Here is a 26,406-nt window from a genome sequence, read left to right as displayed (position 1 = left end):
CACGATTGTAATGGCAACTCTTTTCAATATTAAGAAAGTGAATAGGGATATGGGCTCCAAAGCTTCAAAATGACCAACATTTCAGAAAATAAATCAAAACAGTTAAGTCCACAGAACACTATATTAATGTTTCCATATGTACATGATTTCATCATATTCACAATGCTGCACTGTGATTGGACATGTAATAGTCAATGACAGGTCAATTTGCAATGACATACCTAGAACTAACATTCTGTCTAGAGGCCTGTTATTTTAACATATGTAGATGAGGGCAGTGAAGGGCAAGAACTTGCATGTAGACTGGAAATCATTAATATTTTTATGTTCCACAGAAGAAATAAAGTCACGTTTGAAACGACTTGGTGATGTTGTTTATTTTTTGTATAACTGTTCCTTTAAAATTGAGATTTAGGATAAGAAAAACAGAGCTAAAGGAAAAAAAAACAGATCTTAATATAATAGCAGATCAATGAACAGATCCAATTAAAAAATGTCTCACTAAATGTAAAGATGGATGTGTTTTATCATTATATAGCACAGAACTGGAACAGGAGGAAACAATGTTGGAATCCTTGGAAAGGACAATGCATCAAGAAAAAGATACTAAACTAAAAACAGACTTTCTGTCTGAGCTTCACAATGGTGCAAAGAAATGTAAAAGATTTTCCTCTCTGTGCAGCACAAATACGAATAAAACAAAATGCATAAAAATATAAAACCAGGAACATACAGAGGTTTGTATCAAAATAGTTGTCCTTCTATCAATATAAGTTAAGGATAAAAAGTGTGTGTCATCAGTCTTCTAAAAATGACAGTCTCTCGCCTATTTGGACAGAGCAGTCCATTTGAGGATAGAGCTGAGAGGCTGGAGACTATTGCACTTGTACTGTATCCGCTGTGCTGTGACGGACAGCTGTTGCAGAGTCATCGGGCTCCTGAGACTGGAACATGGCGCTGAACTGGGCTTGAGCTTCATGCAACTGCTTGAGCATCACGGAGCAGCTCAGTCCACGTGCACAGTTCACACGCACCAAACCCGACTGCCCGCCCGAAAGGATCCAGTTGTACGCATCCATGTTTGGGTTAAAACGGATCTGAGAGAGCATAAAAGCAGATTTTCTAAAGTAGACAGTTTGCATGCCATTGATTTGAATCATTTGCATCACGTAAGTTGTGAGTAGCTTGCATTTGGCACTTGATTAATGTTAATTTTGCCCCCTGTGAGTGTGTATATATATTTATGGTCTAAACCTCTACTCGGTATTAATTACCGGTAGTAATTACAAAGGTCTGTTTAACCTTTTGTTCCTGCATGTCCTTTGTGGGACACTGGACTATACTGCCAGCAATAAAGCAATTCAGCACAGCTCTAATCACTCTGTGCATGTGGCTCTGCTGCTCAATAATAAACGAGTCTGCTGCTGGAAGACACCCAGTTCTGCCTGTAACTTCCTCCTTGGCCACAATTCTGCTTTCTGAAATGATGTTCTTGAATGAAAGTTCAATCTTCAGACTTTTAGATATATATCTTACATGGCATTTTGCATCAAAATATATAAAGTCATTAAATCATAGAGTCATAAAATCATTTAAAAACAAAATAATAACAATTAAAATCTATCTATCCATCTATCTATCCATCTATCTATCTATCTATCCATCTCTCTCTCTCTCTCTCTATATATATATATATAATGAAAATATATGTATGCAAGTATATGTGTACTCCATATATATGTATGTATGTATATATATATTTATTAGAATTTTGTAGCACATGAACTACAAATGTACTTTATACTATCATTATATCAATCAAATGCGAGTGGGCATTTCTTACAATCCTTCTAACTACTCCTTATCATGCAGTCTTATTCAGAAAAAAAATCACCTTCTCAATCTATACAGGCTGCTTTCATGCTCTCCTCCCATCATCCACTCTAGATCCAGGGTGACATTTTCCTAATTTTACAGGCCATTACCTTCTGTCCATCTTCTTGCTTAACTCTCAGCAAACCACCCACTCTTTCACTGGCCTGTGCAAATACAGCAGTGCACGGACTCTGCTACACACAACTATAGCTTATCTAAAACCAGTTACAATACAGCTAATACAGGTTCAGTCTACACAGGGGGACTCTGCTGATGGATCACCTATTTGGGGAACATTTTTAGAACCAAAATCTTATATTACATGGTGAAAGTATTTATCAGGTTTTTTAACACGGCTCTCTTGAATACTTGATTTTGAATGGTCTATGGCAGATCCTATTGGTCTAGAAGGTGATCAACAACTATAAAAATTCTCTCTGGATTTCAGATGTTATCCTGACATAAAACAGGAACCAGGTTATTTCACAGCTCTACACTGATAGGGTGCTGCAGGTGTCAGTGAGGGCCTCAGCTGGGCTTGTAAACTGCTGTAGAGATAAATGCAATCTTACCTTGTAGAGCGCACTCAATGGCATCCGGTCCACTTTAGCAACACCTTTGACCTCATTCTGGTGCAGGTGCTTCATCATGGCCCGATTTTCAGGCTTAGCAAAGTTCCCCTGAGAGAAAAAACACAAGGTGTGAATACCTGCTCCAGAATTAGGAAAGCACTAGATAAGTAGGCATAGCTTTACCGTTCCCACACTTATTATAGTGGGTATCATCGACTACTTCACATTACAATCAATGTCGTGTTCAAAACGTCACACAATCTAAATTAGATCGCTACTAGGGATGGCATGGTTCGCTGAAAAAAACCCGAACCGTTCGGTTCACGATACACAAGGTTCGCCGCGCGCTGGAACCACGGTTCAACTTAAATCTGACAAGGCACCTGTAATATGGTTTGCTATAAATAACACGTAAGACAAACAGGGTTCGGCTAATATATGTTTCTTTTGATGGATGCGCATTCTGGCTTCCCAGACATTACAACAATAGTGATGAGAGAGAGAGAGAGAGAGAGAGAGAAAAAGATGAGACATGAACAACACACGTTAATATGTGTTTAAACTAAACGCATTTAAGCTTTGTCAGTTTAAACATTTAAGATCCAAAGGACGCGAGCAAACCAGCGCTTCAGATCCCGCACAAATATTAATCTCTCTTTGAAGTATTGTGTTTAATGAACAAATTCAGACAACAATTATGTAAAAGGGTAAGTATCCTATAGCAGACATAACCGCCTGAATATAGGCCTACTGTACCAGTTAAAGTGACAGTCTTTATATTAAGCGAACAGCAACAAAGAAACCACTCACTGCTCTTGATTAAAAAGATTTTGTAACTCTAATAAAAAAATACTCTTTAATTTATACAGTCCAATATTCAATGCTGTTTTACATTTGATTTCTTTATTAAATTGCTGTGCCTAAAAACTAATGCTAGACCAACAGTACCTAAAAAAAAAAAACAAACTTTAAATCACTGTTTATTTTTTGTCTTTACTCCATTGTATTTATTTGTGCTGTTGCTTGTAGTTGGATAGGATCTTATTTTTACATTTTTATTAGAAAGTAGTTTTCCATGAACATAGCACATAATGAACTGTACTGAAGAAAAAAAAACGTAACTCTAAAACCGTGAAACAAGCCGAACCGTGAAAAAGTTGCCACCCATGCCACCCCAATCGCTACTGAAACCCAGCACATCTAGTGTGTGTGTGTGTGTGTGTGCAGGGATGACTGAGGACAGTTCAATTATCCCAATTCAAACAGCTCTGGACTGAGTTTCCCAAAAGCATCATAAGCCTAAGAAGACCAATGCTTTCTATGATCAACTTAGTTCAATGTTTTCGTGGCCTCAAAGTGGTGCCGTGGATGGACACATGGGTGGGGGTGGAACACTGGAGAATAAAACGTCAGAACAGATGGAGCATCTCTGTAATGGGGGTTAGGCCTCCAGGCGGGCATGACTTTAAATTAATGAAGGGTGGAGAACTTAATCAACATATAACACATATGATGCACAAGGAGTCTCATAGGGATATGAGAGAGAGGGGTGCCACTACACTAACATGCATACTCTCCTCCACTCTCTCAGGTGTGCTGGGAAAATAACTAAGCCAATAAATCCAATCTGGCCATGGCTCCTGCACAGTCCACGTGTAATGACCTGCGGAATTGGCTGCAGTATACAGTCGCTATCACACACAGCTTATGCACACACTACCGCTTTCAAATTCACACATCTATGAGGCCACTAATGGATTTTTACATGGTCTTGCAAACACATACATACAAGTCAATGTTGCACACAGAAAAACAGACAGAAAATCAGGGGCGTATCAAGCATTATAAGTGGGGTGGACACATCCCTCCCACTTCCAGAAATGTACAGCCATTTTTGTTTTATATATTAAAAGCGATAGTTCAACCAAAAATGACAATTCTGTCATGATGTACTTACCCTCATGTTATTCCAACCATCTGGTAGTCTTCTGAACATCTTTATATTATTTTAATGACACCTGAGAGGTTTCTGTCCCTCCATTGAAAGTCTAAGTAAATAAAACTAAAATACCAAAAAAAAAGATCCATAAAGGTGTCATAAAACTAAATCTAATATGAATCAGATGGTTTAATCCAAGTCTTTTGAAGAGATACAATCACTTATATGATGAACAGATTTATTTTAGGATTTAATTTACATCTAAATAATGATTGACACAAATGCATGCACATATTGTAAAGACAGAATTTTGTTTACAAATCTCATAATTTCTTGTGTAACCCATGCGAGATGTACTGTATATCCGTTTGTGTGTTAAAAGCGAAGCTAAAATCGTATAAAGCAATCATATCTTTTCAGAAGACTTGGATTACATGGCACGCTTCATACAGATTCTTTTTACAAGCCTTTATGAACTTTTGGGATTCTTTTAAGATCTGGTATTTCAATTGGCAAACAGAAGCCGCACAGGTTTAATTAAAAATATCTTGATTTGTGGTTTGACAGTTAACCAAGGCTATGGGTTTGGAATGGCATGAGGGTGAGTAAACGATGACAGAATGAAAATTTTTGGATGAACTATCTCTTCAAGTGCAAAGTCATATAAAACGACACCTCCAAGTAACCCTATTATGACAAGAACTGAAATGTAAACATGTGTCTTGAATGCTAAGTTGCTTTGGATAAAAGTGTGTCTTTCAAATGCATTATATAATTAATATTCATGAGCCTGCCTTATAAGGTTTGCAGTGCACCACATTACTGTTTTTTTAAAAAACGATTTTGTGCAGAGCTCTGGTAAAAATGGAAATCAAAAGATCAATACTCTCAAAATCTGATTTCCTACATCATTTCCCAATCACGGAGACCTTGTCATGATGAAAATTGCTCAAAAATGATGGAATTAAACAATGACTGTAATAAAAGTCATTTAAAAGTCATCTTTTTGAGTTACTCACCAGGTCCAAGTCATGAAAGTGGAGATAGTACTTTCTGATTGCTCCTTTGTAACTCAGTGGCTCCTTCCTAGGATTACTTGCAGCATTTTCCACTTCCTCCTCTTCCTCTTCCTCCTCCTGTTCCTTATCTCCAGACCTCTGATCGGGTTGAAACTGGACCATGTCAGTCCTGTACACGGACTATGTGGGTTGAGCAAAATAGTCAATGTTAATGAAAGGTTTCCATATGTGGGAACTCAGATAAAGTGATAAAGACACATACATATCTCCGTCGTCTGATAGTGTTGGGGTCGACATCCATTTCAGGAAGAAAACTAAATAAACAATCCCCTCCATTGTCCCCAACGGCAAAAGTATTTATCCAGTCAGACATAGAAATGCTCTGAAAAAGGTTTTGTCATTATTAAATCATTTAGTCAGTACTAAACCATATAGAGACGTTGTGAAATGTCTACATACCCAAATAGTGGTTTTTCTAGGACACACGAAGTAAGGCTTAATTCCAAGGTAACCTGAATCAAAATAGTGAACCCCATGTTGTCCAAACCTACACAGTAAAAAGGAAAATTATCATTTAATAAAAAAATATAAATATATGTTGACTGACTTAAAACTTCTAAATATCAAATAGACTAACGTGGCAAAGCAACACTCCTGAGCCATCAGGATGCCGCTCCAAAAGAGGGGCCAGTAAACTTCAGGGGACAAGCAGCGCTTTACTGTCAAAAGAGGCACGAAGGTTCTTCTCACATCCCACATTTTTGCCATGCGGTCATCTCCGACGGTCACCAACAAGTTACTGCCAACAACAGCACACAATAATAGCAGATAAAAACATTTTATATTGTTATTCATGCTTTTTTCATACCTCATCACAATTGCAGATAAATCGATATTTTAGAGAACATAACATTCAAATATAACATTTCCATCTTCTAGTTACTAAGCTTCTAGTTACCACTATGCAACACCATCCCAATAAAAAGAGAGGAACCAAGGCTGCTGTGAGCAAGTGTCCTGCTGTTAAAATGAGTATATGATGCAATCTGGGAGGAAATGATGTAAATTCAGTGTCTGTACTTCTCCGCTTCACATCTGGACAGTAAAAGGGCAGAAGAGACAGCTGATCCCCCTGCCAACCCCCTGCATGCATACACACTGCAACCTTTCGGAGCAATAACACAGAGACTGTTCTGCCTTTTCAAAGGGGTTGCAGTATATCTGAATTCTACCTTTTGAGAGTCTGAACAACAAAAAAATGTTGTTGTTTTTTTTCCCAAACACAAGAAATCTCCACTTGATTTCACTAGCACCCCGAGTGGGATAGGGTGTCATTTTCCAAATGAACTTCTCGAATGCCACTTACAAGAGTCTTTTATAAGGTCGCAGTGCTTTAAATGTAAGTGTTAAGAGCAGACTGCTGAAACTACTGATGCTGAAACAACACATGATTGGAATGGTAACGTGTTTGATCTAGACTGCTTCTCTGTTACTTAATGAGAAAACTCCACGGGTGTGCAGCAGCATAGCATGAATATCATACAGATAAAATACACTACAAATAGCAATGACATTAATGAAAGTGAAGACTACAAACAAACACATCAGGCATAACAAAAAGTGTTTGAATAAAATAGTTTCAGTTTATATTCAGTAACTCCTTTTTTAACAAAAGCAAACTTCTGTTTAAAAGTTCCAAATAACTACGAATTTGAAATGTTTTTGAAATAGGTCTAGCAAGCTCATCATGGCTGCATTGTTTTTGATAAAAACAGCAATATTGTGAAATATTATTATGAAAATCTGCTTTCTATTTGAATATATTTGAATATATAATTTATTCCTGTGACAGAAAAGCTGAGTTTTCAGCATTACTTCATTCTTTAGTGCCATTTGATCCTTCAGAAATTTGGCTTTCTTATCATTAATGTTGAAAGAAGTTATTCTGCTCAGTATTTTTCTGAAAACTATGCTGCTTTGTTCCAGGATTCTCTCATAAACAGAAAGGTCAAAAGAAGATCATATATTTAAAAAAGGAAATCTTTAAACCCAATCAGAAAAACAAAAACAGATGATAGTCTTGTCTAATCCAACACGTGCCGACTGATGGTTCTCACCTTGAGGCTTTGCACCAGCACAGGGTCCGGATATTTTCGTCGTGAGCATGGAAACAGTGGTAAGGGTAGAGATCCACACCTCCGTCTGGAGACTTGACTTTCAGTAGTGTAGACTTACTAGCAAGATCCCATAAACCAACCAGACCTGGAAATGAAAGTGCAGTCATTTCAGTTTGCATATAAACCAAGGTCAATCAGCAATTATGTTTAGAAGAACAAAGAGGCCTACAGACAAAACATATGAAATCACCATCATAGAAGCCAGCAGCCAAGAGGTTATGTGGTTTGACATGGAGCCAATCCATAGCAAAACACAGACCACTTTGACCTTTATGATCCGCCTGGTTGGAGCCCATCTTCAAAGTCAGAACTTTCTTCACCTGCAAAAACACATGACAATAAAACTCACTAGAACACATTATCCAACAGTAAAGACTAAGAATTACATATGTAAAAAAAATATTTAAATTGCATGAATAGATTATATATGTATATAATCATTCAATCTATATGCACTATTTATAGCATGGAATTAATAATAAATAATTAATAAAGGTTTTCATGATAATCACAATTTAACATCTGCCACTATCCAAAAACATCTGCATTGATTCTCCTCTCTGTGCTTAACATTTAGTTTGAGGAGCCCCTTCTACCATGACAGCTAATTTCCAAAAGATCATCTCTCGGATGTGTGAAAATGTTACGTAGACAGCCCATAAAACAGCCCAGAGGAGCCATACTGAGAACAGTTATAGTGTAAAGTCACCTCAACTGTGAAATTGAGCTACAGTGAAAATTACACATCAGATTCAGGCAAACATTGCCATGATCTCTTGCAATTCAAGTCAGATGCTTTAGGTCTAATGCAGTGAAAGCGTAATATGTCATTTATTGAAACAAAGACTGAGGTCTTATCTGTGAGAATACGAGGCATGCTAGCAGAGTGGATATTGACCTACCCGGCATATCAACGGTGCTTGGCTGGTTTCTCCTATTGGAAAACACATAAATGTGTTCAGTGCTGTGCACTTATAGATAGGAGAATTACTAGTCAACACATTCAACTGCATTTATCAAGAAAGACAATCAAAGGAACAAGGATCAAATGACATGTGCTTATTTGAAATGAAGTAAAAAGTTTAAATAAGCAGTGGTTTAGCTTAATGTCATCATTTAAAGGGGTCATACACAGTACATTCTAATACCTAAGATTTACTTCCATTTTTATGCATCAAACAGAGACATGATTTAGCTTATGACCATTTTCCACTCTCTCTCTTTGACCATTAGAATTAAATGGGCTGTTTTTGCTACTGTTGCTTTAAGACTTTTTCATGTACATGCACAGACATTTCTGAATAGATAAGAACAAATTTCCCTAATTAAAACCAATTTAACATAAACAGTACTATGAACACTACAGAACCAGGAAGTTTGAATCAGATGTCTGTGTATCTGTATCTGTAGTGGTCGTGCTTTAAAAAGTTTTTTTTTAATGCATTTAGCAGATGCTTTTATCCAAAACGACATACAGTCGTTTTCCCCAGTATGTAAATGGATTCATATTCTCAACACACCAACAATAGAAAACAGCAGTGAAGTGTTAGAGGTGGAGAATACGGTCACGTGTATGAAAGTGTGAGAGACTGTGGACAGACACTGTGTGTGTACAGACAGAGTGTGTGTAAAAGGGAGTTTGCAAAAGTGATATATAGCCACACGGCTTTAGGTCGGAGTCGGTGACAGGTCGATCAGACCAAGAAAGCATTGCATCTCTGATCCACTCATTCCTGACCAGGGGCCCTTTCTCTGGGCTGAGTAAGGTCTTTTTGATTGACAGGCTTGGAAGAAACGGGTGTCAGGGATTCGGTTGAAATTCATAGCCTCAAACACTAACAACTGTGTAGCGATGCATCTTTTTTGTCATTTCAATTATAGATCCTTGTCTGATGAAAACAAGCCTGTAAATTATCTCCATTGAGAGGGGAGGAGTCAGCGTCTCTCTCGTCACCTTTTTACGGGACATCCTTTCACCTCAGAGAAAACCTTTTTATAATTATCTACCATAAAACCTCCAGACCTGAGAACATAATGGGAATGTGGTTAACTGTTTTAACACTAGCCTTTTGTAACGTTTCTTCTAATTGCTACTGTGGGTACTTTTCAATAAATAAACAAACATAATCAATCTACAGTAAGAAAATGTTCAAATGAATGCACATGTGTTGTATATAATGCAGTGATTTGCATGAAATTAGAAGAAAATATAAATTAACAAAAACCTACAGGAAAAATAAACAGTAAACAGTAAGACAACAAAAAAGCAATAAAAAACTCAATTAAAGACAACTAAACAAATATTGAAAACAAACAAGAATACAAAATAAAAGCTAAATAAAAGATACAAATAAAAAAGTAAACAAAAAGCTAAACAAAAAAATCTACAAAAATAAAAATGTTTCTTTACATTTATATGCACAATAAATATTAACAAAATATAAACAAGTAAAAAAAAAATCATAAAAAAACTAAATAAAAACCAACACACACACACACAAAAATTACTTGAGCAAAAACTGAATTACAATTAAACTACATAAAAAACTAAAACAAAACGCAATGCAAAACTAAATTAAAAGAACTAAACAAAAGTTAATATTAAAAATGAACAAAAAGCTCAAATAAAAGCAAAATAAAATATTAACAATAAAAGCTAAAGTAAAACAAACAAACAAAAAGTTAAAAACAACAAAAATAAAAACACATTCCTTTACATTTACAAATATTAACAAAATAAATAAATAAAAAACCTAAAAAACCTAAACAAAAAAAAGACAATAAAAATGAAATAAAAATCATTAAAAAACAAAATAAAATTAAACTACGAATAAAAAATAATTAAAAAGAAAAAAAGAAAAAAAACTATTAAAACAACAATAAAGCACATTAAAAAGATTTTTTTTTAAAAAGAGACAAAACTCAAAATGAAAAACAAAAACAACTACTTATATGCACAATGTCTCTCTGCACCACACACATGCTATAAAGCCAAAGAGCAGGTCTGAGGTAGGTGAGAAGGAACGTACGCTCAGCAATGAAAGTTATTTCTCTGATGGTGGAAAGAGTTCTTGGCCAGAGCTCATTGCCGGGTCACTGACCAAAGACTTCAGAAGAGTGAGTCCAGCACGAACGATAAACAGCCCGTCAACAGGAAAGGGTTTCTGAGCCCATCCCAGGGCCAGTGTGGAGATGTTAAACTGGCGGAGTGTGAGAAGCAATTTCTGTGGTAATATCAGGAGAATACAAAGAGTAGCGAGAGAAAGAATAGCGTTTGAAAGGTCATACAGCATTTTTTTAGTTGGTCAATATCCAGCCTATCATCGTTCAAAAAAAAAAAAAAAAGGAAAATAAGAAAGAAAAACCCTCAAGAACATTCAACCAGAATTTCTTTCTATTACATTGTCCTTTAAATACTCCACAAAGAATTGACACCAACTGCTTCAGTCCTTCAAGAGAAAGAGATTTTTAAAGAAAGCATTTGTTACATCCGAACAGCTCCCTCTGGCCTCAGGAAAGAGCAATTAGAAAAACATTAAGCTTAGAGCAAGATCAATGAATTAGAAGCTCACAAACAGAGAGACTAAGACACTGGCAGTACTGAAGAAAAGAGATGGTTCATTAATGAACAAGGGCAGTTGGTTTCTTATCTCTGCTTTAGCAGGGCCTGAGTCTACCACACAGAGGGCCCCAGAGGGACCAGAAGGATGGACCGTATCACTACTCAATAACCAGAGAAATCTAGTACAAAAGCTGAATGTCTGAATGATAAAGAGTGAAGATGGCGTTGAAATGGTCCTTGTTTGCTAGTGTATAAAGGGCAGTGGAAAGTTACAAATTACGAGTTACAAATTAGGCCTCAGTGGTATAATGAAAAAAGTTAATGGTTCGCTTCTTACTGGTTTCAAACCTGCAACCTTTCAATTTGCAGCTTTGATCTTTAACCAATAGACTACATCACTCAGTAAAAATAGATGATCTGCTCTTGAGATATGATGGATTGGTAGGCTCTATGCTCAATCAATTCAATTATGATGTGCATTCATCATGTTAACCCAAGGCTGGCATCTGGATACAGTCAGTAAACACAGTAGTAGCAGATCAGTGCTAGAGGAAGAATGCTACACTCTAATGGTTAAACTGATAATCACAATTATTTTGATTAAAATTACAATAACGATTATTGATAATGATTATTCTAAAAAAAAACTTAGCTGGTATAAGCTGGTCTCCCAGCTTGGTCAAGCTGGTTTTAGCTGGTTGTTCCAGCTGGTCTCCCAGCCTGACCAGCTAAGGAAGCGGTCAAAACCAGCTTAGGCTGGTTTTAGCGTTTTCTTTTTCTTTTTTCAGCAGGAAAATGCAATAACATTTCATATGTCCTTTAACCAACCTCCACTAACTATACATTGACTTCATTTAACAAACTATGATAATACAAAAATGGTTTTACAAAACTCAAGGGTAAGTCGTGGCTGAGTGGTTAGAGTTTGAATCCTAACCCTAAGGTTGTGGGTTTGAATCTCAGGCTGGCAATACAATAAATTAGGTGCCCTTGAGCAAGGCACTGAACCCCCAACTGCTCCTCGGGCGCTGCAGCATAAATGGCTGCCCACTGCTCCGGCTGTGTGTGTGTGTGTGTGTGTGTGTGTGTGTGCACTTTGGATGGGTTAAATGCAGAGCACGAATTCTGAGAATGGGTCACCATACTTGGCTGAATATCCTTTTTTATGGTTTTGGTTAGTGTTTTGTCATCTGTATGAATTCACATTACATTTTCTAAATGACAATGTGTTCGCAAATGGGAAAAAGCCACTCAGTAAATTTGCCCAAAGATCGGTAATACACTGAAAACTAACATTGCCATGCCATTTTCAACATGAAAACTGGTAAAAACTTTAGAAACTCAATATAAATTCCAAAAATTCAAATTTATGTACATTTTTCCACATCGTTTTGTCACAGGAGGGAAAAGAGCATTTATTCCTCCAACACAATGGATCCATTACTGAAACTCAGTGAGAGTTTAATCATGGCACATTTGGTAACACAAACAGTACAAATGGCTTGTGAAAAAACACACATTGTCGATATGACACTTTCAGGTAAGCAGAATATCACTGTGGAGAGATCGCTGAACTCGTCGTATGTTTCCATATCATCATCAGCAGTTGTTCTGCCATCAGTGAACGCGCACACGTTTGCCAGATTGCACAAATTAAATAAAACACCGGGCAGAAAGTGTATCCTTAAGGGAGAAAAGCTCTGTTTTGGGGCTTAAAGCTCTTCACATCTGGCAACCACAAGCATGAACGCTAGTGAAGACTTGTTAGCAATGCAAGATAACGCAATTGCCAAATTAAAAACACGTTTCAGGATAAATAACGAGCAGGCCAATATCGTGACGATTATTTGTAATTAAGAGATTAAAATACGACACAAACACATACTAGTCCGTCTCTCTCTTTCTTACAGTCATCATTCATGATTGTCAGTAGGTTCTTTATAGTTCAGTCAAGCCTGTGGTACCATTTGCATTCCCATTTAATGTATGTAATCTGAATTCTGCAACATAAAAAAATAAAATGCTTGCTATTTACATGCATTTGGCCAAGAATTTCATTTAGTCAGAACACGCTTATTTGTTTGAATGGTCATTGGAAAAATACGCTTTTTGCTTGCAGAACAGTGAATAGCTCATAAAGCAGACTCAGCTAGGAGGAGAGATCAGCATAACTGTATATAAGCAGCATTTCACTGCTGTGAAGAGGGGGGCTGCTAATCAAACCATGGAAGGCAGTGAAACTCAGATAGGCACTAGTCCCTCCCTTAATTATTTTATTTTTTTTAGCTCTCTCACTGTGACCGTGATGAATGAGAAGCCTTGGGAGGATAATCTTTTCCAAACACACACACACACACAGTACAGATATGTTAAGAGAATGAAAGAAAAGAGGAAAACAGGGAATGATGCAGCGAATGGCAGGTCATCAGTCTGTTCCCAGCACTGAGGAGAGGCCATTATGAGCTCCCATGGGACAATCAGCCTACGCTGGCCATTTTATCACAGCATGAGGCCTTGAGATGTGCAATGAAATAAATTAAAATCCCCACATCCACATCCATGTGCCTTAATAACTTCAAAAAATATTAGATTGAAAGCTTGTTGTAAAATACTAGTGCTTGACTGATATTATACAGGTAAGTACATTTTTATAGGGTGGAATATTAAAATAATAATAATAATAATAATAATAATTGTTCTCGCTGTTATAATTATTTTATTTTATTGATTAATTTATTAATTAATAATAATAGTTATTGTATTACTAATTTTTTTGTACTAATCATAACATTTTACTAATCATTGTTTGTAACCATTATTTGTAATTATTCTTATTATTTTTAAATGATTTAATTTTAATTATTGTTCCTGTTATAATCATTTAATTTGACCAGTTCATTTTTCCATTCAATAATAAAAAATAATGATTATTACTACTGGTATTATTATTATTTTAATAAATGTAAAATAATTATGAATAATCATTGTTATGTAATATAAAATAAAATAAAATAAAAATAAATAATGCAATTATTCAATCTTCTGAACAATTTCTGGGGGGAAAAAAGTGTGTTCTGATTTAAACTATGTTTTCCAATATTTGTGAAAAATCATAATCGTACAAGAAAGATTAGCTTTTGTTTAGTGGTAATGGGAAAAATGGATTATAGCACTTGGCTTGAAGCAGTTCTGTCTTGTGCTGCCCTCTTCTGGAAGGTCCAACACATTGCACATTAATTCACTGACAGTTTCTGAATTAGGAGTGACTACATTCCACCAGGGCAGGCATCTCCAACCCTTCACAGACTTCAGGTCCAGCCTTGCTCTGTCACACTGCTTGTAAATATTACATAACCCTGAACATCTTGATTAGCTGGTTTAGGTGTGTTTTGGATTGGAGCTAAACTCTACAAGAAGGAAGCTTTCCAGGAACAAGATTGGACATCTCTGTTCTAAAAAACAGCTCATGTGTCAGAGACAGAGAGAGTGAAAATAGTCATGGAACAACCATTTCAAGTGGACCTGAATGCATAAAAAACCACACACAAAAAACTAAACAAAAATATATAACCCCACTAAAGAAATAAAAAGCACAGGTTATGCAGTTAATCATTTGCTCACCTTTAATCCGATGGTGTGCTGCAAGGGCTTCTGGGTGTGGAAGACTGTAGACACCAATGGTTCCATTAGAGAAAGCTGCTGCTAGAACACCTAATCTAGGCATCTGTGGAGCCTGAGGAAAACAAGAAGTACATTTAAACCAATGTACAGTGCTTATAAAAAAAACATTTGTACAGTTGTTTAATAAAAAATCCTTATGAATATTCTTAGTTCGTCATTTCTAACCTTTCTGCTGGTAGAGGGCAGCTCCCACACTCCCGCAGGACACCACCTTATATTCCAGATGCATCCATCATCTATCGCCAAAGCATATGCAAGATGAGGAGCAGTTGAGGGCCTGAAGTGAGTGAAAAATTTACAATTGATTGTAAAACCCAACGTTTCCTTTTAAAAGCCGATCTGTAAGTGTCTTAACTGGGTCACCTGCTTTTGCACTCAAGGTCTCCGATGTCCCACAGCTGCAGTAAGACAGGACCTGTGTGCAGCTTATTGATTTTGTGTTCATCATCCATGCCTTTGTGGCAGTAGATGGCGGCATACTGTCTTTTTGCCGCACCGTCAGGACACGGGCACCACTCCATGGACCGAACAGGACCCCCCACAAAGAACAGAGCATCCCAGCGCTCAGAATGAGGTGCCAATGATTCAAACCTGCAGATAAGCATAAATTATTACATATGAATAGACATACACTGCTGTTCAAAAGTTTGGGGTCAGTACTTTTATGCATTATTCAGATCTTCATTTAAAATAAATGTTCTTTTAGCTTTCCATTCATGCAAGACAAAATATTTAACAAAAAACTTTCAGCAAATTTCCACAAAAATATTATGCAGTGCAGTCGTTTTCAATGCTGATAATAATAAGAAAAGTTTCTTGAGCAACAAATCAGCATATTAGAATGATTTCTGAAAGATCATGTGACAAAAATACTGGAGTAAAAAATATTTAACATTTTAATATATATTTATAATATTTCATATACTATAAAAGAATAGTATTATAATATTATAATAATTAAATGACTGTTTTTAATGTATTTTTTTATCAAATACATGCAGCCTTGGTGAGCATAAAAGACTTCTTTTAAAAACATTAAAAAAAAAACTTTGCAATGGCCTTAAACTAAAAAGTTGTCTTTCCCAAACTGAGATATAAACGCTAATTTATTGTTATTATTATTATTAATAAAAAAAAAAAAAATAATAATAATAATAATATATATATATATATATATATATATATATATAAAAATTTAATTTGTTGAAATAGTGAACTGCAGAGAACCATGAATTTTAATATCAAACATCCAAATGTGTTGTTAAATTATTCCAATATTAACCTTCAGTAAATACTTTAAGTAAATATTTTTGGTCAACAGGGTTCTGACAAATAAAAGTTTGGGAATCCCTTTCTATCTTAGACTAATGATATCTTACCTCTTCACCGTTTGCAGGTTGATCTGCCCCTGGATGCTTTCCCGTGTAAAGGTAAATGAAGCAGATTCTTTCTCTTTGGGTAAATATTTTTCAGCCTCACTGTTAATTAAAAAAACAAATGACTGTTAAAATTAAGATTTCTTGGATTCGTTTAATATGATGTGGTGTTTAGCCACACTAATACCTCTTAGACAGGAAATGCCAATCTTTGGCAGAAGGAATCCACTCTGGAAATACCCAGGGGGAAAAGTTTTCATCCCGGCTAGCAAGAGCATTTGGTGAAAGAAGGACAAGCATTATTAAGTGACACAGATACCATGAACTGTTCGATTTGACAGCATCTTTTGAAAAGTGGATGGCCAGGCTTACAATTTTTTGGTCCTGCTAAAACAGTTCCAAACAGGCTCCATAACATTTTTAGCCAACCCATTTGGAAGAAGACCATGCTGTTGAGCAGAACACAATTAAAAAATGAAACGAAACAAATTAATGTCAAAATCATCCAACAGTGCAAAAGGTTAAATGAGAATCGGATTATAAACTACTCACATAATTTCCTTTGGTTGGCCTGCAAGATGGTCTGGATAATCTGCGCTCTATGTTCAAGCTGACGTCTGGCTCTGAATCTTCTTCATCTTCGCTCTCTGCCTCTTCGTCTTTTCCTGGGGAAAAGTCCTCATCATCATCCGGGTCGCTTTCATAATCTGGAGTTTTTCTTTTGGTCCCCCTTCCCCTTGCGGTTTTCTTTTTCTGGTCAGTGCCACACGCTTCACCGGACTTGGACTTTTCTTTAATTGAAGATTCTGATGGAGCACCAAGATCCTTGGCAAGCTTGTGGAGGTAATCTAAAGCACTAATAAAGAAAATAGGATTATTAATAACATCATTATCAAATTCGCAGCTGATCAGAATGAATCACAACCTAATGAAATATAATGAGTTTTTAGTTTAACTGGGTAAAAGTGAAAATACTTAAGGCGCGCACAGCATCTCAACCAAAAAAAAAAAAAAAAAAGCAACTTGTTTTACTTGTGTGAAAATAGTGCATCTTTTCAAGCACGTGAAACTGGATTGCACTTGGTTAATAAACAACAAGATGTAGGTTTTTGTGTTGAAATGAGAAACTGTTTAGTGATTATGAGTTTTAGATTGCCATCTGTTTTTGCTTCTGAATTTTTTTTATTTAAAAAAGCCACTTTGTGAGTAGCTCAATGGTAACATTGGTGCCTGATGTGTGGAACAACTCAAGTTCAAGTCCTGCTTAGAACATGTTATCTGACTCTTGGTTATTCTGGAGAAAGAGAACTTGCAGGACTGCATTGCTTTCAGCAGATAAAATAAATATTGTAATTTAGAAACTAAATAATATTAACGTCCCCCAAACATATGTTAACAATGAAATATTTTTTTTTGCATGTGACTGCTTTATAATGACCAGGGTAATGAATGTGTACATTTTGCATGCAGTATGGATTTTGGGACATTGCATACTGATGGAGAACATACACTTTAGCAGCTCTCCTCTTTGGCCGACCACTAGAAGTGAGTTCAGAAGCATCCGAGACTGCTGAACTGTCATGTTGTGGTGGAGTCTGTGGAATGATCTCCTTTTTTCTCCTTTTGGCAGGAGTCTTTGCCTTTGGTCCTTGCTTCTTTTGGGTTTCCTCTGTATTAAGTGGGTTTTCCTGATCCATACCTGAGGGAGCATTGGAGCTAGGTTTTTGTCCTAAGAAAGCCACAATAATAAAAAAAAGTTTCAAAAAATGATGTAGGAATATTTAAGACTGGACATGAATAATAATAATAATAAAAACTAGTAAAAAGTACAAAACTATATTAGTATCTTAATGATACTTATGTAGCACTGTACGTCAAGAACTTCACCTGAATCCTGAGCCGCTTCTTTACTCTCATGGTTAATATGTGCTGGTTGGTCATCCGTGTCATTTTCACTTGGCAAACCCATTTTTTCACCTTTCTGCTCACCCAACTTTAGGGCAACAGCTGCCATTAATTCCTGTTCTTTCAAAAACTGCTGTCAGTACAGAGTAGCTAGAAGTACAGAATAATGTTGATTTTACACACAAAGTCATACAAATATATGAATTCTCCTAGATAATACAAGTTTCCACGATACTACAAAGTCAAATGACACAAATCCATAACCCAAGGTATTATCACCTCATCGTGCAGTTTTGTTAGTATTTCTCTGTTATTGATCGCAGAATTATTCAAAAGTAAATCCACGCATGCGCACAATAGCGATGACAGTCGATGACAGGCGACTTGCCTACAGCAATTTGAGATTACTAATATGTAAAACAATCTTTAGATCACCTGCTGCAAAATAAATGCAGTGGACATTACTTTGTAGAAAGCTTCCACTCAACATCAAACGGTTTTCACTATAAATATATAACGTTTGTGCGTTGACAGACGTTTCCGTCTCAGTCACTTTTAAAATAGAACTTTATAATAGTCTCAAAAGACTTGTTGCTACATGGGAAAGCACAGGAAAGACATGGGGTTTTTCTCCTTACCGACAAGTTTCAACAGTGGCTCAGGCTGCTCGTCCTCTCTTTCCTTCAAGCTGCACAGCAGAAAATTCACGCGGGTTCGAATCCAACTCACTCGACACAATCAAACACTCACCACAGCCAGACGCCAAAGAGATACAATGTGTCCGATCCCTATTTACAAGAAAACGCTGATATTCAGTTGTGCTGTACAGAAATGTGCTAATTATCCACGACACTCCTCGGCAGAAGCATTGTTGACATATCAGTTTGCCGCCATGTTTTAACGATCGCCTATGACCTCGCGTGCTCACTACCGCCCCCTATCATCACTGCCGCCAGAGAGGCTTTTAAATCTGTGCGTAATCCCGCCTGACCACGAGGGGCCATCAATGTGGTCAAGCAGAGAACAGCACTTTGTCACATGCATTACACAAATGATAGACACAAACTATTCCTATTATCTCCCTTAGATTTTCTTTAAATGTTACAACTTACGCATAAAAAATTTAATTAAATACACCAAACTTAGTGTGTGTATCGTTAACCTTTTGGAGGTGTATTGTGCGATGTTCTTTCATATTTTTATTTTTTGTTTAAAAGTAAAAACTAAATATATAATATAATATTCGTATTTAACATAACGTTAAAAATAAATCAATAAAAGTATCAATTAAACATTATTAATATTAATTTAGTACTGATAAATCCGGACGTGGATTCCACTAGAATTAAATACTGTACACAAAACTGACATTGATGAACACACATAAAAAAAAAACAAGCGCACATAATAAACATTTATTTTTTTGAACGTTTTTTTTTTTTTTTACATTAAACAGTAAAGAGGACTAATTGTTCATATTTAGTCTATTTCTAAGTTGTGCATTCGTGTGCATGTATATTTACGTGTAATTTAATGTATTGTTGGGAGAAAGATATATGCGAATTTGTGTTAAAATGTAAAAATAAATAAATAAATTAGAAAAGACCTCAACAGACAATTCCATTTCATGGATTTTAATTCAAATCAATACAACAGCTTTTAAACGCATTTCAGCAAACACTATTTCTCTCCCTGACATCCGGGAATAATTATGCTAAAGCACTATGTACCTTTACACTAAAGGCCAATTAAACTAATACAGAGTATAATTTCTGTGGTGTCAGAATCACAATTAATAATAAATAATAATACTAATAATAAAAACAGCAGCATTCATGAACATCGTTGCATGCAACTGCTTTAATAAAGCCGGTCACTGGTCCACTGTGAAACTTACAGGTACAGAGCATGAGACAATGCTTACAGAAAAATAAAAATAATGCTCTACTACATTCAATACACATGGCTTATACTTTATTCCTAAAATGAAATAATAATAAAGTCAAATTGTCATATTACTTTCAATTACATTTTAAAAGAATTGCATGTCGCCTTTTAATATACGCAGTTCCTCTTGTCAATAAAAGTGAAACAATTCAGCAAACAATCCTACAAATAAAAATATTATTCAACAAGGATGCATTCAACTTCTCAAAAGTAAATACATATAATATATAATAAAATATTAAGCAGCACTGTGTTTAATGTTGATTTCTTGAGCACCAAATGAGCATTTTAGAAAGATTTCTGAAGGATCGTGTGATACTAAAGACTAATCTTACTGACCCTAAACCTTTGAATGGATGTGTTTCTCTTTAATCTTTGGACATGAAAACTGGAAGAACTCCATATTTGGAAAAAGAATGATTTATGAATCACTTTTAGGTTGCTTCTTGAATGGCCTGCTGAGGGCCCAGTTGTCATGTCTGTGTGCCGCTTGGTCCTCGGTCTCGGTCTCTGATTCGCTGCTGGAGCTCTCACTACTGCTGCCGCTGCTGGGACTGTCACTGCCGCTGAACTCATAGCAGTCTTTCTCCTGCCTGCTTTTCTTCTCTTTCTGTTTGTTGTGCCCCTCCTTCTTCTTTATTTCCACTCTTCCAGGGGTTTCCACTCCACTTGATGTGGGCACCTCAGACATCTGTCTATCCTGCCAGTTTTGGTTTGCTAAGGGAAGGTCTGGACTCTTCATGGAATCTTCCTTTGGCTCAGTCCTGTGCGGTTTATCTAACTTTGAACTCTTAGATTTGGACCGAACAACAAACCAATCCTATGAAAAATGGTGACAATGAGAATACTTATTATAAAAAGACACATTTCTTATAATATATAAAGAGCGGAAAATGAAATAAAATCAACATTTATTGTGTTACCTGAGAATGAATGGAATTAATGTGATACTTGACTCCACTTTCAGAGTTGAATTCTTTCTTACATATCAAACATTTATATTTCCCAGTCTCAAATTCACCCTGCAGGGAAAAATAAAGAAGGTTCACCGTCTTTTCATAACTATTTATTAAACAAGAAAAATCAATAGAAACTTACTGATTTAGGTACCAATGACAAAGCAATAGTTATTTAGTTATACTGTAAAGATGACTATTTTCTGGTCTAACTACACTACACCATTCAACAATTTGGGGTCAGTACAATTTTCTTTAGTCTGCGAGGATGCATTAAACTGACCAAAGGTGACAGTTAAAGGAACACTCCAACGTTTTTTGAAATAGGGCTTATTAACATTATTTCCTACATTTAGATAGGTGGGCAAATGCATTTTTGTGTCAGTGCATGCATTGTTTTAGTTTGACTGGGTCGGCGTTAGCTTAGCTTAGCACAATGAATGGAATCCTTTGTTGCCAGCTAGCATGGCCTGAGTAAAAGTGATAAAAGTTTTTTTTTTTTTTTATCACTTTTACTCAGGCCATGCTAGCTGGCAACAAAGGATTCCATTCATTGTGCTAAGCTAAGCTAACGCCGACCCAGTCAAACTAAAACAATGCATGCACTGACACAAAAATGCATTTGCCCACATATCTAAATGTAGGAAATAATGTGAATAAGCCCTATTTCAAAAAACGGTGGAGTGTTCCTTTAAGACATTCGTAACCTTACAAAAGATTTCTATTTCTAATAAATAGTACTCTTTAGAAATTCATATTTATTAAAGAACTCAAAAAATTTACAGTTTTCATATTAAGCAGACAAATTACAAAGCACCAAATCAGTATATTAATGATTTCCAAAGGATCGTGTGTATGTGACAATAAAGACTGGAGTAATGGAGGCTAAAAATTCAGCTTTGCCATGACTGGAATAAATTACTACCGTACGTCATGATAAAAAAAACATATATAAGTCGCACTGGACTATAAGTCGCATTTATTTAGAACCAAGAACCAAGAGAAAACAATACCGTCTACAGCCGCGAGAGGGCGCTCTATGTCTTCAGTGTAGACTACAGGAGCACTGAGCAGCATCTCTGGCAGCATAGAGCGCCCTCTCGCGGCTGGAGATGGTGATGTTTTCTATTGGTTCATTTCTCTTGGTTCATTTCTCTCTCGGTTCATGTCAAATTTATTTTGATAAATAAGTCGCACCTGACTATAAGTCGCAGGACCAGCCAAACTATGAAAAAAAGTGCGACTTATAGTCCGGAAAATACGGTATTTAAAATGTATATAAAAAGAAAACAGTTATTTTAAATTGCAGTAATATTTCACATTAGTACTGTTTTGACTATATTTTGTGTGTAACATGTCTGAAAGGAAATTTATTCCTTACCAAGGTACATAGCCCAAGATGAGCCTTTAGGCCAGATACACTGGTATAGAAGCAGTTACATCCCTAATATGACAACAAAGATGATCATTACACATTTTGTTCGGCAAACCGTTCATTTACTGAAAATCTTTGATTCTGCATAATCCCAAAATCCATGCAAAACATGCACAAAAAACTAATAAATGGTCCTTTAAATTCAAACACAATGGTAAAAACACCTGGAATAATATCGGTTTATGCATGATATTCACACCTTGTTTGGACACTGCACTTTTTTATGCAGCTTGACTTCATTCTTCCACTTCCGTAGAGTCTCCTGACTGAAGGCCGGCAAACCTGGACGAGAATACTTCAGCTACATAGACACAAAAATACCATGAATGCTTATACAAATGAATACGAGATTGATTCTTCCTTCATAGCTCTCAAAAAGTGAAATTAAACCTTTTAGTGAATCCTTGAAAGTGTGCAAAACAAACAAAGCTGATGCTGCCTAACCAAAAAAAGCTACACACAGGTTCTGAGTCATTTACAACATGTTAGCATAGTTTGACATATACACCTTCCTGTCGTCTGGCACCAGGTCACGCTGCACTTTCCTTTTGGGCCATTCTTTCAGCAGCTCCTCACTGGCGATCTCCCTCAGGTGGAACACGGCGACCTGCGCCGACAAGCGCTTGGTCCGACCACTCTGTGTCCGCTCTGGGACGGGCTCTTTCTGTGTCTTCAGCTCCTCTACTTCACTTTCTTGGGTCATCTGCAACAACAGATAAGCATGAAAACATCAACAGCCTGAATGACATTTTGGTAAATGCTTTTTGAATAATGGAGAGGGGGACTCACCGGAGTGTGTTCGTTCTTGACATGGTACTCCAGGCCCGCTCTGGAACGATATGCTTTTCCACAGTGTTTGCAGTTCAATAAGAGCTTCTCCAGCTCTGACGCCTCTTTGCCGCATTTCTTCATGTGGTACACATAACCCATTATACTAGTGAAACTTCCAGTGCAACCCTAAAACAAAATATTCATCACTTTAATCATTTTAAAAATCCACAATGCTATACAGTCATTGTTTAAACTTTTTCTATCATCATTTATTGTTTTATTGTGAAATATTATTAGTTTAAAAAAACTCACATGATCTTCCAATAGTTAATTTTTAAATATGCTGACTTGCGCTCAAGAAACATTTCTTATTGTTATGAATGTTGAAAAGAGTTCTGCTTATTATTTTTGAGGAAAAAATTTTCGCAGGATTATTTAATGCCTCTTTGCTGAATAAAAGTATTCATTGCTTTTTTAAAAATCGAACTGACCCCAAACGTTTTAATTGCAGTGGATTCTTTTAATTTTCTTGTTTATTACTAATATTTTTTTTTCCAGTTTTTATGTGCTGACCTCTAAAGCCTTTTAAACTGAATTTAATTCAATACAGATAAATGACCACACCTCTTTTGAACATTTTAATTTGCCCATCCTTTTTAATACTTTGCGTAATTTCTCCTTTACGGCTTGGTCAACTAGGTCATTCCCTGTATCTGGAATGGGCTGAAAAAACAAACAAGAAAATAATTTTAGTGTCAATACCATAATTTTCTCTGTCAATGTCACTACCAGTTTAGAAAAAAACCCTGAATAAAACCTAACCAAGTTGTTATGGTCAGCCATGAGGTGGTACTTCATTCCTGTTGAAGTTTTCAGTTGTTTTTCACAGTGTGGACATGTAAAAGAATTCTACACATAGAACAAATACAAAATCAGATGCAGAATTCAGTGCTAAAAAAATGTGCTATATCTCTGTTTTCACAAACTTTGCTATATGAACGTACTAGCTTGCATGTTTCCAGGTGCTTCTTTAACCCATCCACTGTCTTTCTTCCAACACTTTTGCATTTTGGGCAGCTTACTCTGCCCTTTGCCAAAATCTGAAGCTGCCATTTTTCCTCCTGACTTCCTGTAAAGAACCACAATATATATATTATGACTACTTAAAACATACAGTATGTCTGTGCTGTTTTCATTTAGCCACTGTCTCATTTACCTGGCGGATAAACAGGTGACTCCTTCTTAGTGTGCGGAGATGATTTCTGCTCCTGTGTGCTGTCAGTTACCTGATTCTTCTGAGTGAACTGAGCAACGGGAACTATAACAGGTACTGTTAAACAAAAAAGATGTGGTATGCACTATTCATGTTGTATCATGAATTAAAGAAGAAAAACAAGAACTGCATACCGGATTGCTTTACTTCCTCTATGTACTTTTTTAACGAGGGCTGGTCAGTTTCCTCAATCTTGTGCTTCTTCTTTAGCTTTAAACCTGTAGCATAAAAACGTGTGCAACTTTTGGACATTATTTAAAATGCCATATATCAGTTTATCTATTTATATTTAAGTCTGGACTTACCTGTCTCTATTAATGTGTTTGAACTGGATCCATCAGTTTTTCCCATCATTTCATTGGTGTGGTTCATACATTGGCTTTCCGAACCATTGACCAGACTGGATGTAATAATTGAACTGCAAGATGACCCATGGTCTGAATCTTCTGTAGGTCTCATAACCACAGGCTGGAGATCATGGTACCTTAAGACATGACGTTTTGACACCATTATTGATTCAGTATATGGTGCAATACATTACTACTGAATGGGCAAACATGTTTCAAATGACTCTGAATCTGAGATCAAACTAAATGATTAAAATTTTTACAATGCAGTTTGCACAGATTTATTGTTGGCAAAACTCACTTTTTTCTGGTGTAAGTTTTCTTTATTTTCTGAGAGCTTGTCTTTTCTTTCTAAAATTCAGTAACAGAAATGCAGTAACAATATTAGTTTTGATGGTCTCCTGTTTAATTTGACTAATTACCTAAATATATTCTATATATACATTGGCATACTGATGCATAACTTATGGTGAGGATGCTTGGACTTACTTTGGATGGTTTCATTCCACTATTTTCAGCTTCTCTTCCCAAATCTTTCATGACATCAACTGTTAAGGATGCAATCAACTCTTTAGAATAATATATAATAGATTTAATAAATGTGACCACTCAAAAGTTACATATTTAATAGATCATAATGTAGATTTAATTCATTTCAGACTACATGTGATCATGTTCTGGGGATGCAACCACATCACAATAAACCATATAGGGTTTACAAAGTTTAGAATTGAATAAATCTTAGATTAATACAGAATTACCTGGTGTTTGGGGGTTTAGTTTTGGTTTTGACATTTTCCTCTTGCTGGGTACACATGTGGCAGACATGTAATCCTGGGTCTGATCCATGATCCTATTCCACACAAATCAATGCTAGATACAGAGAAGCATGGGTAGGGATCCACTGCTATCTATATTAGATCTTTATTTTATCATAATCAAAAACAAATAAATAACAGTTACATATAGGTAATATGCTTTGTGGAATTTCATTAATTCAGTGTCCCTCAAGCAGATACTGGTTGCACTAAGGCTAAGAATTTGAAGAATAAAACACATCTGAATGCATGGACTAAGCCTGCATTTGCACACAGAAGCTGCCTGCAGCCCTACATGCTCCTTTATTGCAGTGCATAAGTGTAGTCTTCAAGACCACTGCCACCATCACTGCCCACCAATATTCCCAGCTAAGAAAGAATAAGGCATGACGGCACTACGTCACATAAATCCTATGCCGCTGGACGACACTGTCATACAATCCGTATTACATCGATATACCCTAAACTTTAAATTTAGAAAGGCATATTTAACACTTAATGCTCACAAAACAGTCAAGAGTAGCTATAACATTACCGTCCTCTCGCCGAGATCCTTTCATACATAATACGCCCCTATTTTCCACCAGCCAATGAGAAAACGCTCTTCCTACAACACACCAAAAGGGGGCGGGTCTTCGCGCTAAAACAACCTATCGCTGGAGACAGCAGGTCCTAGATCAGATTTTGACACGCCTCTGTTTTTACTCCTTGCTGCGGTTGAGACGCCGTGACTGAACCGGAGTCAGTGTGTGT

At 36.2% G+C, this 26,406-nt stretch overlaps 2 protein-coding genes across 6 annotated transcripts; both read right to left on the bottom strand.

Moving 5' to 3' along the window:
* Positions 1 to 357: 357 nt before the first annotated feature.
* Positions 358 to 19,031, bottom strand: gtf3c2 (general transcription factor IIIC, polypeptide 2, beta). 4 transcript variants are annotated; one of them, XM_026290282.1, is made up of 19 exons: positions 18,745 to 19,031; positions 18,089 to 18,256; positions 17,711 to 17,930; positions 16,754 to 17,057; positions 16,574 to 16,650; positions 16,389 to 16,466; positions 16,205 to 16,303; positions 15,189 to 15,416; positions 14,991 to 15,102; positions 14,766 to 14,877; positions 8,485 to 8,516; positions 7,752 to 7,902; positions 7,523 to 7,667; positions 6,043 to 6,204; positions 5,865 to 5,952; positions 5,668 to 5,787; positions 5,406 to 5,585; positions 2,448 to 2,555; positions 358 to 1,097 (listed from the first exon to the last, which is right to left on the bottom strand). In XM_026290282.1, exons 2-19 carry the CDS (start codon positions 18,213 to 18,215, stop codon positions 876 to 878), a joined length of 2,565 nt encoding a protein of 854 aa, XP_026146067.1. In that variant the 5' UTR covers positions 18,216 to 18,256; positions 18,745 to 19,031; the 3' UTR covers positions 358 to 875. The 4 variants fall into 4 exon arrangements, with proteins under 4 accessions (XP_026146067.1, XP_026146071.1, XP_026146070.1 ...); XM_026290286.1 differs by having other exon boundaries at positions 7,773 to 7,902; XM_026290285.1 differs by having other exon boundaries at positions 18,089 to 18,226.
* A 712-nt stretch (positions 19,032 to 19,743) lies between these two features.
* On the bottom strand, positions 19,744 to 26,219 carry LOC113120459 (zinc finger protein 512). Of its 2 annotated transcripts, none has more exons than XM_026290281.1 (16): positions 26,189 to 26,219; positions 25,597 to 25,757; positions 25,325 to 25,383; positions 25,137 to 25,186; positions 24,794 to 24,972; positions 24,623 to 24,706; positions 24,432 to 24,545; positions 24,220 to 24,344; positions 24,038 to 24,124; positions 23,840 to 23,938; positions 23,234 to 23,401; positions 22,953 to 23,147; positions 22,644 to 22,745; positions 22,391 to 22,453; positions 20,977 to 21,075; positions 19,744 to 20,873 (listed from the first exon to the last, which is right to left on the bottom strand). In XM_026290281.1, exons 2-16 carry the CDS (start codon positions 25,682 to 25,684, stop codon positions 20,475 to 20,477), a joined length of 1,911 nt encoding a protein of 636 aa, XP_026146066.1. In that variant the 5' UTR covers positions 25,685 to 25,757; positions 26,189 to 26,219; the 3' UTR covers positions 19,744 to 20,474. The 2 variants fall into 2 exon arrangements, with proteins under 2 accessions (XP_026146066.1, XP_026146065.1); XM_026290280.1 differs by having other exon boundaries at positions 25,597 to 25,688.
* Between the last annotated feature and the right edge of the window lie 187 nt (positions 26,220 to 26,406).

Source organism: Carassius auratus, chromosome 20 (assembly GCF_003368295.1).
Source record: "Carassius auratus strain Wakin chromosome 20, ASM336829v1, whole genome shotgun sequence".
NCBI lineage: Eukaryota > Metazoa > Chordata > Actinopteri > Cypriniformes > Cyprinidae > Carassius > Carassius auratus.
Note: the sequence above shows the minus strand (reverse complement) of the source record. Positions and strands in the feature narration are given on the sequence as shown.